Here is a 16,453-nt window from a genome sequence, read left to right on the forward strand (position 1 = left end):
ACATTTTTATCTAACAAACTGTACTACCTGCACGGACCATTTTACACAGGATCTGTACAGAAACTTTCACATGGTGGTGGATCCCATGTGTGAGCCCCTGTACAGGCCATGTACAAGGGCCCCTGTGCGGGGGCTTAATTCTTGTATAACTAAATAGATGGAATTCAAATTGGGTGATGGACAAGTAGTTTTTTTTTTTTAAAGTGAGGAAGCAATCAATAACTCTTTATTCTTGGGCGAGCATGTAGTAATCAGATTCAAGTAGTGTTAACTCATTAAATTAGCCCGAGTTTTGTTTTTTTCATTAAAATATATTCTTTAATATTGATTTGACTCATTTTTAACACACATTTTTCAATAAAATAATATTGTATGTAAAATGATTACTTTTTCTTATTTTTTTGATCACACATTTTCAATCAATGCATTGCTCGGAGGGCTTGAGGGCTTACCAAGGCAAGCAAGAGATTTTCTTTTTCTGACACAAATAATAATAATAATAAAATTCTTTTTCTGACAAAAAAAATAATAAAATTCATAAAAATATGTACGGAGGAATTTGACTTCCATTTTTATTTTTGGACACCGGTGTTGTGATTCAGATCGAAATTTGGCGCCCCTTTCATAACAATTTCATTCATACATTCAAATTCGGGGATTTTAAAAATTCTAGAAAGAAATTGTACTTGCAGAATTTGAAAAGAAAAAATGTCGCTTCGTAGGCGAACATTGCTAAAGGTCATCGTTCTCGGTGATAGTGGGTAAAACTTGTTTTTCCTTTTGAATGAATTTATCTCTCAATTTCTGATCTTATGGTTACCTTTTTTTTATTATTTTATTTTTATTTTTATGCACTGATCTTTTATTTGGTTATTTCAGGGTGGGTAAAACATCATTGATGAATCAGTGTCCTTTTTCAGTAATTATGTTATGTTTTATTCATTTATTTGACAAATAATGAATGCGGTAAGATTAATTGCTTGTTATTAATATCAGTGCTCTGTGTTTTCCGGGCATGTTTTTTTTTTTTTTTTCTTCTTCTTTTAGGGTTCTTCTTTAATTACGAAATAGATATGTACATAAGAAATTCAATCATCAGTATAAGGCTACAATTGGGGCTGATTTTGTCACCAAGGAGCTACAAATCGATGACCGGCTTGTCACTCTTCAAGTAGGTTTTAGTTTCCTGAAGAACCATTTTGCTTGAACAAATATAATTGAGTGTGTAATCTTATTCGAAACTTCAAAAAAATTGGTTGTTTTAAGTTTTTAGTACACGGGAATGAATGTGGGTCTTGTGGTTGCAGATATGGGACACAGCTGGGCAGGAGAGATTTCAGAGTCTTGGGGTCGCATTTTATAGAGGAGCAGATTGTTGTGTTTTGGTGTACGACGTTAATGTAATGAGGTCCTTTGATACCCTAGACAATTGGCATGAAGAATTTCTCAAACAGGTTGGTGAATCTATTAATCTGTTCTATATCTTGGACGTTATACTCCTTTTTCTTTTTTTTTTCTTTGTTCAATGGACATTTATATGTTGCGTAAGTTGATGATTTTGATAATTTAAAATGCAAGGGCAGTTCTTTGATAGTGGTTATGCTTTAAGAATATATGTGTTTTTCCATAGAGTGGATATTTCATTTCACTTACTGCATATTGTTTCTTTTGATTTTCAAAGTAAGCTTAGTTTGTTGATGTTGTGATCTTTAAAGAAGCTTATGCATCCTGACCTTTTTAACTTTTTAATTAAATTAATCAGTTGATACTATCTACACTACCCTTTCAGTGAGAGACTCTTAATAAAACATTATCTACACTCTCTTGATGCTTTTGAGCAAGTTTTGACGACTCTGCTTATAAGGCATGTGTCGTGGGTGTTACTCATTTTGATTGCAACATGTGCATATGTATGCACTTTTAGCGGCATTGTCATGCTGCTCCATAGATTTGTCTTTATCACGTTTGACTGTAACAAGATATATGAACGAAAACCAAAGGCTACAGAAATACCTTTTATGTAGTATTCTATAATGTATTTTAGGAATTTCCAGAGCTTAAATCTTTGATATTGATGATGTAACAGTAAAATTAAACCTTAATCCCAATAAATTTGGGGTGGCTCATTAGATCACTTCCTATGCACGCATACCTTCACCTATCCGGGATTTGTGCAATTTTTCTGCAATGCTCTTTTTTCACCTGCAGAGTCCAATCTAACCTGCATATAGGTTGTCTTTGGCGTCTTAGACATGCTTCTCATTTTTGCCTGTTATTCCATTAAATCACTATCTTTATGTTGAAATAATATCAGCATATGGCTGGATTGTAAAAGGTAGTGTAGGATGGTCTTAAATGCTTTCTGGAATTGCGAAATTTATGTCCTTTTAGTTATTGAACATTCATTTTCTTATGAACGGTTGATACCATATTCAATTAGGAGAAAGTTTGATCAAGTAATTGTGCCATTTGACATAAGACAGATATGAAGCCAATGTTATTGTTGTTACCTGAATTGTGAATTATATAACTTATCTTGTTAGTGGTCTTTTTGTTTGTTAGATTTTTCCAGTCACATTTTCGAAATGCCATAGTGTGCTACAAGTAAACTAGTGAGCAGACAAGAAACAGTAGTCTGTTTTAGTAATCTACAATCTTAAATAGAATCCTTAAACCTGCTTTCTAACATTGCCCAAACAATCAGAAAACATAGCCTCAGTACGGGAAGAATTTATAAACAGTTTAATTTGTAAATAGATTGGAGTAAGTGATGGATAAGTGGATAGTGCTTGCAGGTCCATTGGAATGTGTGGTTGAAAATGAAGTTTTACCATTTATAAATTGATTTATAAAGTTTACCAAACGGAGTATTAATTGTTGGTTTTACAAAAATTCTATGTCGAATATGGTAATGAGTATATCGTTTGATCTTTTATCAGTTTGCAGCAGACACCACCCAATACTCAATCCAAATTTATACTGTATCTTTAGGATATGGTTATTTTAAAGCATGTCTCTCTCAGGTGGTGATAAATTGGGTATGCCCTAGTCTTTTTCCTTGTTTCAAAGTTTTATACTTTCTTTGACCACAAACCCCTGTTGGTTATCCTTTCTTTAGTAATTCATCAGTTTCTCTATTTATTTGTTGTCGTTTCGTTTTTCCTTTATGCCAAACTCTACCTGTGCCTCCATGTATGCCAATGTGTCTCTAATAGCTTGTAGTGTGTATTGGAAATTCCCTATATATTTGTTGTTGTTACTATTATTTGCCATGCTTATCTCCTATGTAAAAAACCTTAGCCTTTTAATATTAGTAATTAAAACTTGTGTTTCTGGTTCATAAATCATAAAATACAGTGTATTGAAGCCATTTTCCTTGCTCTTCACTTACTGTCATTTGCATTCTCTCCCTTCAAATTGTAATGGTAGCTTCAACCAAAATCAAGTAAATGTTTTCAAACAACACGATAGTCCTTTGTATGTAAAGATTTGTTATTTACTTTTCGTAGGAAAATGAGATTGCCCCTGGTCCATTGGTTTAATGCATGTTTGGGCAGTGATTAAATTAAAATTAAAGTGACGTTGTGTCCTATGTAATGTGTCGATAATAAGTAGCTAGTAGTCATGAGTTCTATGAAATGTGTGGATAAAAAGTATGTTTGACTAGTTTAGTTTATAATTTAATCACTTTCCAAACATCCACTCGGTATGGTGACGGAGCATGTGATGTGGGAAAACCTGTCACCCATCTGTTTATTGATCCTTAAATACGGAGTAATTGTTTAGTTTTCATGATTAACAGTGGTTTGCTATTTGTTGGAATTGTTCAATAACCATAGCATAGTTTAAGGGCATGGTATATTGAGCTGAAACCCAATAAAATCATCACGAGTTGTTCAAAGCTTTGTAACTTTATTGAACTTGTACAAGTACATAAAATGGTTCCTTCCGAATTAGAAGTGATTGGTTGCAATGCAGGCAAACCCAGCGGACCCCAAGACGTTCCCTTTTATATTACTGGGAAACAAAATTGATATAGATGGTGGAAATAGCAGGGTGGTAAGTTTTAGTTGCAGTGCTGTTTATATCCTGGTGTTGCTCTCAATTGGGCTAATTTCTCCAAAAATTTAGGTTTCTGAAAAGAAAGCAAAGGAATGGTGTGCATCAAAAGGGAACATACTTTACTTTGAGACATCAGCAAAAGAGGATTACAATGTTGATGCTGCATTTTTGTCTATTGCGAAGACTGCTTTAGCTAATGAGCACGAGCAGGACATGTGAGTATAAATAAAATCAAATATTTGCTGTGAAGACAGATTTTCGTTCCTCTGATCAATTTTCTAACCCTTCGGTTTATTTTTCTCTAATTTTTTCTTGAATTTTCCTTGCTTATGTAACTTTCAGCGATTTTGCTTTTAGTTATCTTGACTTTTGCATTTATAGATACTTCCAAGGCATGCCCGAGGCTGTTCCTGACACTGAACCACGGGGCGGTTGTGCATGTTAATCTGGAGTGTGCAAGTGATTTGAAAGACATCTATAACTATTGTTCGTGTAACTTTCTTTAGGTCGTTATTGGTTGACTTTCGTTTTTTGTATCGTTGTATGCTAATCGCTCAAGAGTAAGACAGGATTGCTTTATTTTCCTTCTTTATTTGAGAGGCGTCAACAACTGTACTTTCAATAGTCAAGATCGAGATTGTAGATCGACTCTAATTTCCATTTCACTGTGATTTTGTGACATGTGGGCAGCGAAAGCTCTGAACTTTATTCTTCAGAAATCTGGAGCATTACAAAAGCATTGTGGATCTTGATTATACTTTGGCTATCAAGCATTTGAGCAAATTTGTTAACACAGGCACCTTTCCTCTTTTCATTTTGTCTTTCATGTGTTCGTACTGATGGTTTTGGAGCATAAATATTGCTTTGAAAATGAAATTTTCTGTGAGATTTTGGCCTAGAAATGTATTTAAGGGTATAGTTATTTGTTGATTCTTTTTCCTCGTTTTGCAATTTATACGTTTTAAAGATAGGCAGCACAAGGGTATTCAAGATATTGTGTTTAAAGAGGTGGATGGAAAGTCTACTAGTTGTTCGATAAAGATCCTCACTTTATTGCGAGCCAAAAGACTTTTCAAAAGAGGGTTTCTTTTTCAGATAATTGTTTTTTTATTGTGTTGGATTTTATGATCAATATTAAAGAGATGAAAAAAAAAATCAACACAAAAATGTATGTGGTTCGGCGGTGTGCCTACGTCTACGAAAGCAAAGCAGAGATATCTTTATTCAGTAGTAAAAAATAGAGTTACAACATATCTTTAATTCGTTCGATATGTTTCGCTCCTTTCACTCCACTTTGCTCCACGCTGGTATCGGTCTATTTGATCCAAGACTTGTGTTTCACTTTATATGAGCCACATGCACAACAGATTGAATCGATGGTGACTTAAAAACAAAGAAAAATCTTCCAGAAAAGCTCTTCTGAGATTTTAAGTCATTTTAATGTTTTAAATAACAAGTTATTACATGAGATGATTGTTGATAGTTGTTAATATTAATTTTAATCACATATTTCAAAAGGACCTATTATTTTTTAATCACACATTCGATCAACTTTTATTAAAATTTATTAAAAATCTGATTTTAATGCAATGGAATATGATGATGATGATGATGACGACGACGATGATGATGCATCACTTATATAAATCAGTGTACGTGGCAAAATTCAAGCCTGAGAACAGAATAACATTTCTACACTCTGCGTCGGCTAACGTGGCTCACCTCTCCAGTGCGTCTGCGACGTTACTCTCGTGGGAAAAACAAGGTCAATTACTGGAGACGTGGACTCATGGCCATCCCATATTTTGGCATATTTTCATGTTACCCCATTTTCTCCCCTTTCCTTTTGCTCTTTCTTTCTTCTGTTCATATCGTAATCGTATTTCAGCTCTCTCCCCTCGAAGAATCAGGGCAAAGCTATGGCACTAGGGCTTGCGATTGGGCTGAGAACCCTGTTCATGGTGTTGGGATGTGTAATCACTGCCACTGTAATCTACATCATTGTCACTGATGGCCTCCCCTTCCGAAAAGAACTCCTCACCCCGTACGTATTCCTTGTCTAGATAGCAACTCTTATCAGGGACCTTATCAAATTTCTGGAGTGAAAAATACTTTCTGTTGTTGTGTAATCATCATTTGCATTCAACTTTTCGAGTTATACTAATAATTTTGTTGATGTAAATCTGAAGTTTTGTTTCAATGGCATCTTGTATGCTGCTTTATAATTTTGACTTAAGAAAATGTCTGAATTAGTTTGTAATCATCTTCTGAAAAACTGTGGATTTTGATGCAGGTGGATGGCAGCGACCCTGATAGATTTCTATATCAATATCCTAGCAATAGGGGTATGCAAAATTCTCTTTATGGTGTCGTTAAGTGGATTATATTATTTACTATTTAGGCTCTTGGAATGCATGAAATTCAATGTCTGTTCAGTTAATGAAACAGTAGTTTGGTATATAGCTGCTTTGTGTATAATTGTTTGTTCAAAATGTCTGGCCGAATTCATTTTTTGTGTTATTGTTTGCTCCCAATGAGTAGCCGGTCACCAACTGATTGTTTCAATAAACACCGTTTATTGCTCTTCGAGAACTCATAACTATGTATTACCTTATTCCCAAAATATATGTTTTCACGTATATTTCTATCCGTCTCAACATGTCAGGCGTGGATTTTGTACAAGGAATCAAACTGGATCAGTGCAATAATTTGGATAGCTTTGCTAGTATGTTTGGGAAGGTATGGCTGCTCTGTTGCTTGCAAAATCTATGGAATTTCTTTAACTGCCTGACAATTAGATTATGTTGAGATTTTGCAAATAAATACAAATAATAGTTGTGCAGATTCTGCAGAAGCTGGCTCCGATTTTTCATATAGAGTTTTGAACTTTTAAAGAATTTTGTTTTATATGGTATTTTCTTTGCCTGGACTGTTCATTTACTTTCCACTTTTACATGTTATCAAGTGACCTCTCTCGTCTTCTTGATTCCTATTAGATCTACTAAATGTACTTGTATATTGAAAGGATTACATGGGTTCTAATTTTTTTTGTTGCTCACCATCAAAAGAAGTATACTTAATCATTGACATTTCCTATAATTTCTTGCTACCTTCTGCAATCTGGTTGTTGAATTGATTAATGATTTACAACTTATTTTACCTACATTTTAATATCAATTATTTGCAGTTCGTTTGTCAATGGGTAAAAAATGTGGTAAACAGTGCTGGTTGGACTGGAAAATCCCTTAATTGAATAATCTCCTCTCCTTTTGGTTTGTTTATGTATTGATTTGAGATCAATTATCATCAAATCATGCCAACTTGGGATAATTTTCCTGGTAAATTTTTCCCAGTGGCAGTTATATTTGGGGCTTTTATGTTAGATGGTGTATGCTTATAAATTTTTTTCACTTTGCAGCATTACTACATGTGGATACATTGTTTTGCAGTTCCTCAAACTATCTCATCAAGAATCATTACAAGATCCTATTTACTTTGTTTTGCTAAGCAAGAGGAAGAAGTAAGTAATCAATGTAAGTGGTAATGTACATACATATATTTAATATTGTAGCAGTTGAATAGTTCTCAAGCTCTAGGATTTTGCATGTATGCCTTGCTGCTGGTCCCTGCCTTTTGTACTTAGATTGAACATGCCATGACGATGTTAGGATCTCATATAGGCCTTTATGGCTTTGACCTGTGAATGGACCTCTATGAGCTTCTAAAATATCTTTTAGGCCATGGCCAATGTCCCAGTTAGTCCTATATATGTGACCCGCTATCAGGAATAGAATTGCAATGTTCAATATCGATCAGCCATAGACCCCTATTTACTGGATCTAATCCTCCATGAAGCTTTCTATTCTCGTCCAGAAATGGGGCAACAAAATGGTGCGATTAATAAGTTTTTTAGGTCTAATATTTCAGATGTTATTCTAAAAATTTGCTTTTCCTCCTATTACTTTTAGTTGATTATTATTTTTATCTCAGTTCTGGAATGGAATCAAAGAGCAAACTATCTGTTGCAAGTACTAGGGTTCTTTTCACTGTTTTGGGTTGTCTGATGCTGGGAACATTGATTTACACTATTGCTACGGATGGATCTCCATTTCGCAAAGACCTTTTGACTCCGTAAGTTGTTTTCCTGATAATTTTAGATAGGGAAGTCGGATTTTCAGATGAATGTGGTCGTGTATTATCACTACCCTGTCATTCTTACCTTGAATGCTCTATAGGCCTGTCTCATTTTTTTCAAAGACCTAGCACATGCACAATTTGCATAAATGAGTTTGTTCAACATGGTATCAAAACTTGACAAATATCCTAAATTCAAGTTTCGTTTCCACCCATTTATAAAAATTGCGCACATCTAAGGCTTCTAATGAGAAAATGAATTCTACTATATAGAATTGTGATGGTTGGAATCAACATTTAATAAATAAATTTCTTTTTCCTAACATCTTAAGCTTTTTTAAACTAGGTGGTTCAACAAAAATGTCCTATTCATTTCTCTTGGGGAGATATATCAGATCATTCTCCAATCTCTTTACAAAAAAAGTATTGCTGTCCATAAACTTCCTACTGGTGTCTTGCCATTGATAAAATACAATTTCGGAGAAGTTATCTGCATTTAGCTTCATTTTAGCAACTCCAGTTTCAGATTTGCATGGCTTTTGAATCTTCCTTTAATTTATATTTGTACTGGTACTCATCTCTGTTTAATTTGTCTATCACTATGCTTGCAGGTGGTTGTCAGCAACACTAGTTGATTTCTACATTAATGTTGTTGCTCTATCGGTATTTCTCAAATTCCCAAATACTACAATTTCACTGCTTCCTTTTTAATGACAACTAGAGTAAATGCACTTTTGAAAGAACACAAAAATACCTTCACAATAGAGTATGTTTGATTTGGGAACTCAATGTTACCTGGTTGAAGGAACGGTAAGATTTTCAGATGGGACTGTCACACAATTCCCTATGCTGTGTAGAACATGGTAAAATAAGGGTGGCTAACATGGTAAAATAAGGGTGGCTCTCTCATGATCAGAGTGTAAAAGTAGTTTTAGAAGCTGTAGAAGCGGAAATGTTTTTTAATGTAATCAGATATTATTATATATTGATTCAAATAAAAGGAACATGCTATTAGTTCATTCTGCATGATATCTATTTGTAATTTTAATCCTTTAATCCTCAAAAACTGACTGATGGATGTGGTGAGTTGATCCGATAATCAATGAAGTGCAACCCATTATCATATCCATTTTTACCTGAACATGCATTTTATGCAATTATGCTTGTGATACTCTTAAAAATGAGGTAGTGTAAGTTCAGTAATAGATCTTTTAGCCTTGGTGTTGTTTATATAACTTTGCAAGAGAGAATGGCACGTCGCTTCCCGGGCAAATTATGTTACAAGGTTTAATTCGGTAATTATAACTCGTTAACAGCAACTGAAATGGAAAAAAAGATTTAACTGGTTCTTGTATGTGCTATCAGGTTTGGGTGGCATACAAAGAATCAAATTGGATGAATGCAGTATTTTGGATCATTTTGTTGATTTGTTTTGGAAGGTAATTTTTCTTTCGATGTATATTGCACCATCAATTAGTTGATTTCCTTTGGCTGCCACTTTTTTTCCCTTTAGATTTTTTCTTTTTAACTGCTCAATTTGCCCTACTTTCGAATTTACATAATCCAAGTATTATTTGGCATCTCATTCTGTTCGATTTTTTTGTTCAGCATTAGCACTTGTGCCTACATCGTATTACAGCTTTTCCATCTATCATCTGAAGATCCTGTCTTCCTTGTTCTTTTCAGTAGCCGCAGCAGGCAAGTGTACCATAGTTTTTATATCTGAATAATTCCTTTATATTTAAACTTGAGAGTATAACTTCCGAGGACCCCGAGCTTCCATAAATGAGGACTTGGGCCCTCAACCATATTTACTTGGCATCTGCGCCGTCCAAAAATCTATTAAAAGGTCATTTGTTTTGCATGTGATGACGATTACACCCCTAAAATAGTAAATCACATGACTATTTAACATATTTTTGGACGGCGTATGTTAAAGGGGACATAACTGCTAATTAAATGATAGGTTCAGGAACCTCGGGCGCTGTCTTCTCTAAAGTTCAAGGCATTAGAGAGTTCAGTTGTTGCCTCCTTTCTTAAGTGTGCTTTTTGAGGTCTGCCTATTCACTGTGCAGGAGAATTTGACAGATTTATTGTTGTTTATGGTAGGTCAGAAAATGGATATGAAGGAACATTACAGAGAGACAACTTCACTTTGGATTAACCAAGTGAGAATTTCTCAAGAAAATTTGATTTGCATTCAATAGACAAACTTGCCTTTATACTGTAAATCCATCACTCAAGGGAATACTTTATATATTTGGTAAACTTTTCAATGGCATCTTTTATGTTGTTTCCAATGAAATTTAGATTCTTTTCTTCACAGCTTTTGGCAATAAATTAAACATGCGTCGAATGGATTGTCACACCTTTATGTATACAAATGAACTTATTGTGTGTGTTCTGTACATTAATAGCTTGTATGTTTGGTAAAATGGAATGCTCAATATTAGGCACGGTAAGAAGTACTGTGAGTCTGCTAAATACTGTTTGGACCTTATAGGCCTGGCTGGTCGGAGCTGGAAACTGAGTGAACCAGGCACTGCACTGGGTCGGGTTGCATTTGACATGTTGAAGTCACATTCAGTCGAAATTCAGTGATCCAATTGATTCTCGTCGTATTGATGTCACTGTGTTTCTCTCCCCCCCATTCTTCATCTCCTCTCCATTCTATGCGTGTTAGACTTTTTTTCTTATATGCTTGAGACAAGCTCAAAATCACTCAGGCAGTGGAAGGATGTAGGAGGAGATGACAAATTAGCGTGGACGATGAGTATACAGAAAAAAGAAAGTGGGATCGCAAAAGTTGGACATAGTAGTACGAGAAAAGAGAGTGGAATGAGAAAGAAGATGATAACACGTACACGATGAGGTTGAAATAATTATTTCTGGCAAAACTCTTAGGTGATTTATCAAATTTTTAAGGAAAAATTACATATCTAATAGATCAAGTATGACCAATTTCAAAATTAAAATACAAGGTTTAAAACGTAAACGTTTAGATATTATTTATATTTTATTTGAGGTAATTAATTAAAATTATTTTATTAATTAAACATAATAAATTCATAAATCTATGTAATTTGCTTATAAATGATTTCTCGATCACAAATCAAAAATTTTATAAGTCGTAATTTATTCATTAGTCATAAAAATCACAAATTTTATAAATCAAGATTATTTAATAGTCACAAAATATGAAATTAATTGGTCATAGGTAATTTCTCGATCACAACTTAATAGATTGTGAGTTGTAATCATTTTTTTTATATCACATATTATTTATTGATCACAAATAACTATTTTATGGGTAATTGGTGCGAAACGTCCCTACCTTTTAAGTTTATTGTGGAAAACGTCTATATCTTTTATTTTTTTAGCATTTTTGCTCCCATCTTCCATCTTTTTTTTTGCGTTGAACGTCATCTTTAACAATTTTTAATTTAAAAAACCAAAAAAAGAGAACACACACAAGCTATTAATTTAAAAAACCATTTTATTTAAAAAACCAAAAAAAGAGAAGGAAAAAAAATAAAGAACAAAGCTGCTATAGGCCCAAACTATTTCAAAAGTGCAAGTAACCCACCAAAATAACTTTGCTTTCTTCCCTTACCTCAACTCCAACACAGTGCCGCTTGCCAGCCATTTTCAGTCAATTGGTGGGTTTCATTATCCTCCTTTTCATAACATTGCCTGCAGGTCTTGTTTGCTAATGACAAGCTTAATCCTCGCAACTCCGATTGCTTCTCCAGCTTCTTCGACTGAATCTGCAAAACGAATAGTCTTGGGAAATTGAAACATTCTTCCTTCAGTTCCACAGAGCCATGGGAAATTGCTTAGTTCTTTAAGAAAAAGGTCATCAAAGTCATAAAAATAGAAGGGGAAATCCTTGAATACAAAGTCCCATTAGAAGTTCACCACGTTTTATCAGAATTTTCTCACCATGTAATATCAGGTAAACTTCCAATAGTACAGTACGTGAATCCAAATGCTAAAATGAAAGGGCGTAAGTTATATTACCTTTTGCCCCTACCAGTGGCTCCACAACGAATTAAGAAGAAGAAGACCATTCGTTTTGCAAATTTAGTCGAAGAAGCTGGAAAAGCAATCGGAGTTGTGAGGATTAAGCTTGTCATCAGCAAACAAGACCTGCAGGCAATGTTAGGACAAGAAGGAGAATGAAACCCATCAATTGGCTGAAAATGGCTGGTAGGGGACAATGGGTTGGGGGTAAGGCGTGGGAAGAAGGAGGAGTTATTATGGTGGATTATTTGCACTTTTTAAAAAGTTTGGGCCTATAGTTGCCTTTGTTCTTTCTTTTTTTCTTTTTGTTTTCCCTACTATATAAAAAGGAGAATGTGAGGTTTTGTGGAAACGAACAATAAATTGTTCCATTTTATCTCATTGTGGCCATTCCGTTTGTTTCCCCAGTATTTGAGCAAAAACGACACCGTTTTGTCTAATTGGTACAGTGACATTTCCCCCTTTTCACCTGGAATTCTTTACTTTTTCACAAAAATCACACCTTATTTCTTCTTTTCTTCTCTCTTCTCTAAAGTTTAATGTGTACTTATTTCTATTTTGTTTTTATTATTTGTGACACACTTCCAGTTTGTTTAGCTGGAGATTTGAGCTCCTTAATAGAGAAAAAAAATCCAACTCCTTAAATTTTTGCAAGACAATCAATTTACAACTTCTGGTTCAAAGAATTTGATTTCCTGAAAAACAACAAGATGATGGTTATGTTATTAAGACATGAATCCAAGAGCAACAAATAAGAGAAGATAGAGAAGTTGACATCAAAGAAAGAGTTGAATTTAAGAGAGAAAATAAGACAATACAAAGAGAAAAGAATTGTATTGAATATTGTGTTTTATTTAAAGAGACGTATCCTATTTATAGCCTAATTTGAGAGGAATGTTTTCCTTTCTAACCAATGTGGGACTAACTAACATTTACATTGTATATATATTAACAGCCCCCCTTAAACTCAAGGTGGTAAAATGGAGAGCAAATTGAGTTTGGAAACTAAATCCTCAAGGCGTCTAGGAGGGTGCGTTTTAGTGAAGATATCAGTAGTTTGATCGGCTGAAAAAACTGATAATAGTCCAATAGTCCCACGGGTGAGATGATGACGTATAAAGTGACAATCAATTTCAATGTGTTTTGTGCGTTCATGGAATACATCATTGTGAGCAATTTGGATAGCACTTTGATTATCGCAGTTTATGATAGTGGCGGTAGAATGGGTGACGCCCATGTCTTCAAGTAATGAGCGAAGCCAAAGAAGTTCCTGAGTTGTATCATCAAGGGCTCGATACTCAGCTTTTGTACTGGATCGAGCGACTACTGTTTGTTTCTTGCTGCGCCAAGAAATAAGAGAATCACCAAGGAAGAAGCAATACCCAGTGGTAGATCTACGATCAGTGGGGTTACCTGCCCAATCTGCATCTGAGTAGGCACGAAGCTCGAGTGAAGAGTGAGATGAGAAGTGGAGACCATGAAATAGGGTCCCTTTGATGTACCTGAGAATGCGAAGCACTGCAGCATAATGGGATATGCGAGGAGCAAAGAGAAATTGACTGACAATATGGACAGCATAAGAGATGTCAGGGCGAGTAACTGTAAGATAAACAAGACTACCAACCAACTGGCGAAACAAGGTGGGTCATCCAAAGGTGTACCATCCATGGGAGTGAGTTTAGAGTTGAGCTCTAGAGGAGTGGTACATGTCTTAATATCTGTGAGTCCCCTTCGAGTAAGAAGATCAGAAGCATATTTTGCTTGCAAAAGATAATATCTCTCAGAGTTAGAAGTGATCTCAAGTCCCAAAAAGTAACTAAGCTTTCCAAGATCTTTCATTTTGACATGTTGGCTGAGATAAGTCTTGAGATCCAAAATTCTGGATGTGTCATCACCAGTGATGATCATATCATCAACATAGAGGAGAAGAAGGATAGTACCCTGGTCTGTTTTGCGAATGAAAAGAGTAGAATTATGTGAGCGGGAAGTGAACCCAAAATCTCCAACAATGGTGCTAAACTTGGCAAACCAAGCTCTAGGAGCTTGCTTGAGACCATAAAGAGCCTAACGAAGTTTGCAGACTTGATGCAGAAGATGATGAGAACTAGGAGGAGGGCACATATAAACTTCTTCAGTAAGTTCACCATTAAGAAAAGCATTTTTCACATCCATCTGAAATAATTCCCAATGACGGACGGCGGCAACTGTAATTAAGCTGCGAACTGAAGTGAGGCGGGCAACCGGGGCAAAGGTCTCCTCATAGTCAATCCCATACTCCTGGGTAAACCCTTTAGCTACCAAGCGAGCTTTGTATCGATCAATGGACCCATCATAGTGAGTTTTGATCTTGTAAATCCACTTGCATCCCATGGCATGTTTGCCTTTTGGTAGGTCCACTAGATCCCAAGTGTGAGTGTTTTCGAGTGCCTGTAGTTCATCATTTATTGCTTTCTGCCAAAGAGGATCAGAACTAGCTTCACGATAAGACTGAGGTTCATGGTGAGAAAGAATAGTAGAAAATACAACAAAGTCACGAAAATTAACAGAAAGAGTTTTTACTTGGTCATTTCGTCGAGTAGGGAGATCAGAAGTCGTTGGAGCGGATCCATCAGAAGAGACAAGTTCCTCAGAAGATGGCAAGGTGGATAACTCAATTGAGGTATCTATAGACATGTTAGTTGGTAATGACATATCTGAGAAAGAGATAGGATGTGTTGGTGGAGATGTTGACTCAGAAGAAGAGTTTGTCTCAGGAGTGTCAGGAAAAAGATCTGTGGAGAGGTCAGTGAATAGGACAAAGGTATTGTCATGTGACAGGTGAAACTTGGATATGGAGGCGAACCAGAAAACGACATGACGAGATACTCGGAGACGTTTGGAGTAAGGATCCTAACATCTGTAACCTTTATGTTCAATACCATATCCCAAGAAGCAACATAGTCGAGATCTAGATTCCAATTTGGTGTGCTTATGAGGCTGAAGAAGAACAAAACAAGTACAACCGAATACCTTAAGAGTGTTATAGTCAAGAGGGTGACCATAAAGACGCTCAAATGGCGATTGATTCCCAATAATGGGAGAAGGCACGCGGTTCTTGGTGTAAATAGTTGTAAGAGCAGCTTTACCCAAAAAGCGTTCAGGACACGAAGCAGATATGAGAAGAGCGCGGACGGTATTGAGAATGTCTCGGTGTTTGCGCTCAGCACGCCCATTTTGTAGAGAAGTGCCTGGACATGAACGATGAGGAAGAGTGTCATGTTGGCGAAGAAAGGTAATGACTCTAGAATCTATGTATTCAGCAGCATTGTCAGCACGAAACACTTTGATATTGCAAGAGAAATTGAGTTTTGACCATGGTAGCAAAATCAAGGTACAACTGAGGTAATTCAGATCGATTACGCATAAAAAATATCCAAGTGTAACGAGAGTAATCATCAATAAAAATTATAAAATATCTAGAGCCTCCCATAGTAGCAGTGGGAGATGGGCCCCAAACATCAGAGTGAATCAAATCAAATGGTGCAGAAGAAAAGGAATCACTTTTGTGAAATGGTAATGTCGATTGTTTTGCAAGTTGACAAGGAAGACAATCAAATTGTTCTTTATTAACAAGCCCTAAATAACCACTAGATGCTAAAAATTGAAGATGACTAATAGAAGCATGACCCAGACGATAATGCCAGAGACTGATGGATGGGGTAGATGAGACTGGGGCTGCTGTCTGAACTGATGAGGAGAAACGGGATGGAAGGTGAAGATTGATGGGCTCAAAGAGTTGTCCAATCTTACGGCCTATCCCAAGAGTTTGTCCTGTCTTTGGATCCTGCACACAACAACCAGAAGCAGAAAAGATGACAGTTAGACCGAAGTCACATAATTGACCAACAGATATAAGATTGGGATTGAGTTGGGGAATACAATAAGTATCAGGAAGTGAAGTGTTTAATGTTAAGATTTTTCCGATATGACTCACGGTCATAGAATAACCATCAGCAGTTTGAATAGTCGGAGTATGATTAGCAAGACGTTTGGTGGTAAATATAGTGGAATCAGGTGTCATGTGATTACAACATGCAGAGTCAAAGAACCAAGATGAATTACCTGAGGTGACTGACATAGCAGTAGAGGGTAAATTACTAGAATGAGCAAGGACATGTTTGACAATTTCCTCTATGTCAGAAGCAGAAAACGTCTCACTGGTAGTAGTGGATGATGAACCTTCAGCGGTAATGGT

At 35.7% G+C, this 16,453-nt stretch overlaps 2 protein-coding genes across 4 annotated transcripts; both read left to right on the top strand.

Annotated features, from left to right (window-relative positions):
• Positions 1 to 563: 563 nt before the first annotated feature.
• Positions 564 to 4,871, top strand: LOC111397396 (ras-related protein Rab7). Of its 2 annotated transcripts, XM_023024300.1 has the most exons (8): positions 564 to 761; positions 880 to 906; positions 1,072 to 1,171; positions 1,308 to 1,454; positions 2,940 to 3,038; positions 3,979 to 4,059; positions 4,132 to 4,277; positions 4,444 to 4,871. In XM_023024300.1, the coding sequence occupies exons 1-8, from the start codon at positions 709 to 711 to the stop codon at positions 4,505 to 4,507; spliced, it is 717 nt and encodes a 238-aa protein (XP_022880068.1). In that variant the 5' UTR covers positions 564 to 708; the 3' UTR covers positions 4,508 to 4,871. The 2 variants fall into 2 exon arrangements, with proteins under 2 accessions (XP_022880068.1, XP_022880069.1); XM_023024301.1 differs by lacking the exon at positions 2,940 to 3,038 and having other exon boundaries at positions 569 to 761; positions 4,444 to 4,853.
• An 873-nt stretch (positions 4,872 to 5,744) lies between these two features.
• On the top strand, positions 5,745 to 10,604 carry LOC111397397. Of its 2 annotated transcripts, XM_023024302.1 has the most exons (10): positions 5,745 to 5,827; positions 5,951 to 6,106; positions 6,356 to 6,407; positions 6,728 to 6,801; positions 7,481 to 7,582; positions 8,053 to 8,193; positions 8,808 to 8,859; positions 9,562 to 9,635; positions 9,805 to 9,894; positions 10,306 to 10,521. In XM_023024302.1, exons 2-10 carry the CDS (start codon positions 5,982 to 5,984, stop codon positions 10,358 to 10,360), a joined length of 765 nt encoding a protein of 254 aa, XP_022880070.1. In that variant the 5' UTR covers positions 5,745 to 5,827; positions 5,951 to 5,981; the 3' UTR covers positions 10,361 to 10,521. The 2 variants fall into 2 exon arrangements, with proteins under 2 accessions (XP_022880070.1, XP_022880071.1); XM_023024303.1 differs by lacking the exon at positions 5,745 to 5,827 and having other exon boundaries at positions 5,865 to 6,106; positions 10,311 to 10,604.
• The last annotated feature ends 5,849 nt before the right edge of the window (positions 10,605 to 16,453 follow it).

This window comes from Olea europaea, chromosome 7, assembly GCF_002742605.1.
Source record: "Olea europaea var. sylvestris chromosome 7, O_europaea_v1, whole genome shotgun sequence".
NCBI lineage: Eukaryota > Viridiplantae > Streptophyta > Magnoliopsida > Lamiales > Oleaceae > Olea > Olea europaea.

Bases quoted from the DNA above. Each gene is read 5' to 3' on its own strand.
- LOC111397396 (XM_023024300.1), top strand. From the start codon at position 709: ATGTCGCTTCGTAGGCGAACATTGCTAAAGGTCATCGTTCTCGGTGAT. The intron at 1,172-1,307 runs GTAGGTTTTAGT...TTGTGGTTGCAG, and splicing joins ACCGGCTTGTCACTCTTCAA to ATATGGGACACAGCTGGGCA. The intron at 4,278-4,443 runs GTGAGTATAAAT...TTGCATTTATAG, and splicing joins AATGAGCACGAGCAGGACAT to ATACTTCCAAGGCATGCCCG.
- LOC111397397 (XM_023024302.1), top strand. From the start codon at position 5,982: ATGGCACTAGGGCTTGCGATTGGGCTGAGAACCCTGTTCATGGTGTTG. The intron at 7,583-8,052 runs GTAAGTAATCAA...TTTTTATCTCAG, and splicing joins TTGCTAAGCAAGAGGAAGAA to TTCTGGAATGGAATCAAAGA. The intron at 8,194-8,807 runs GTAAGTTGTTTT...CTATGCTTGCAG, and splicing joins CGCAAAGACCTTTTGACTCC to GTGGTTGTCAGCAACACTAG.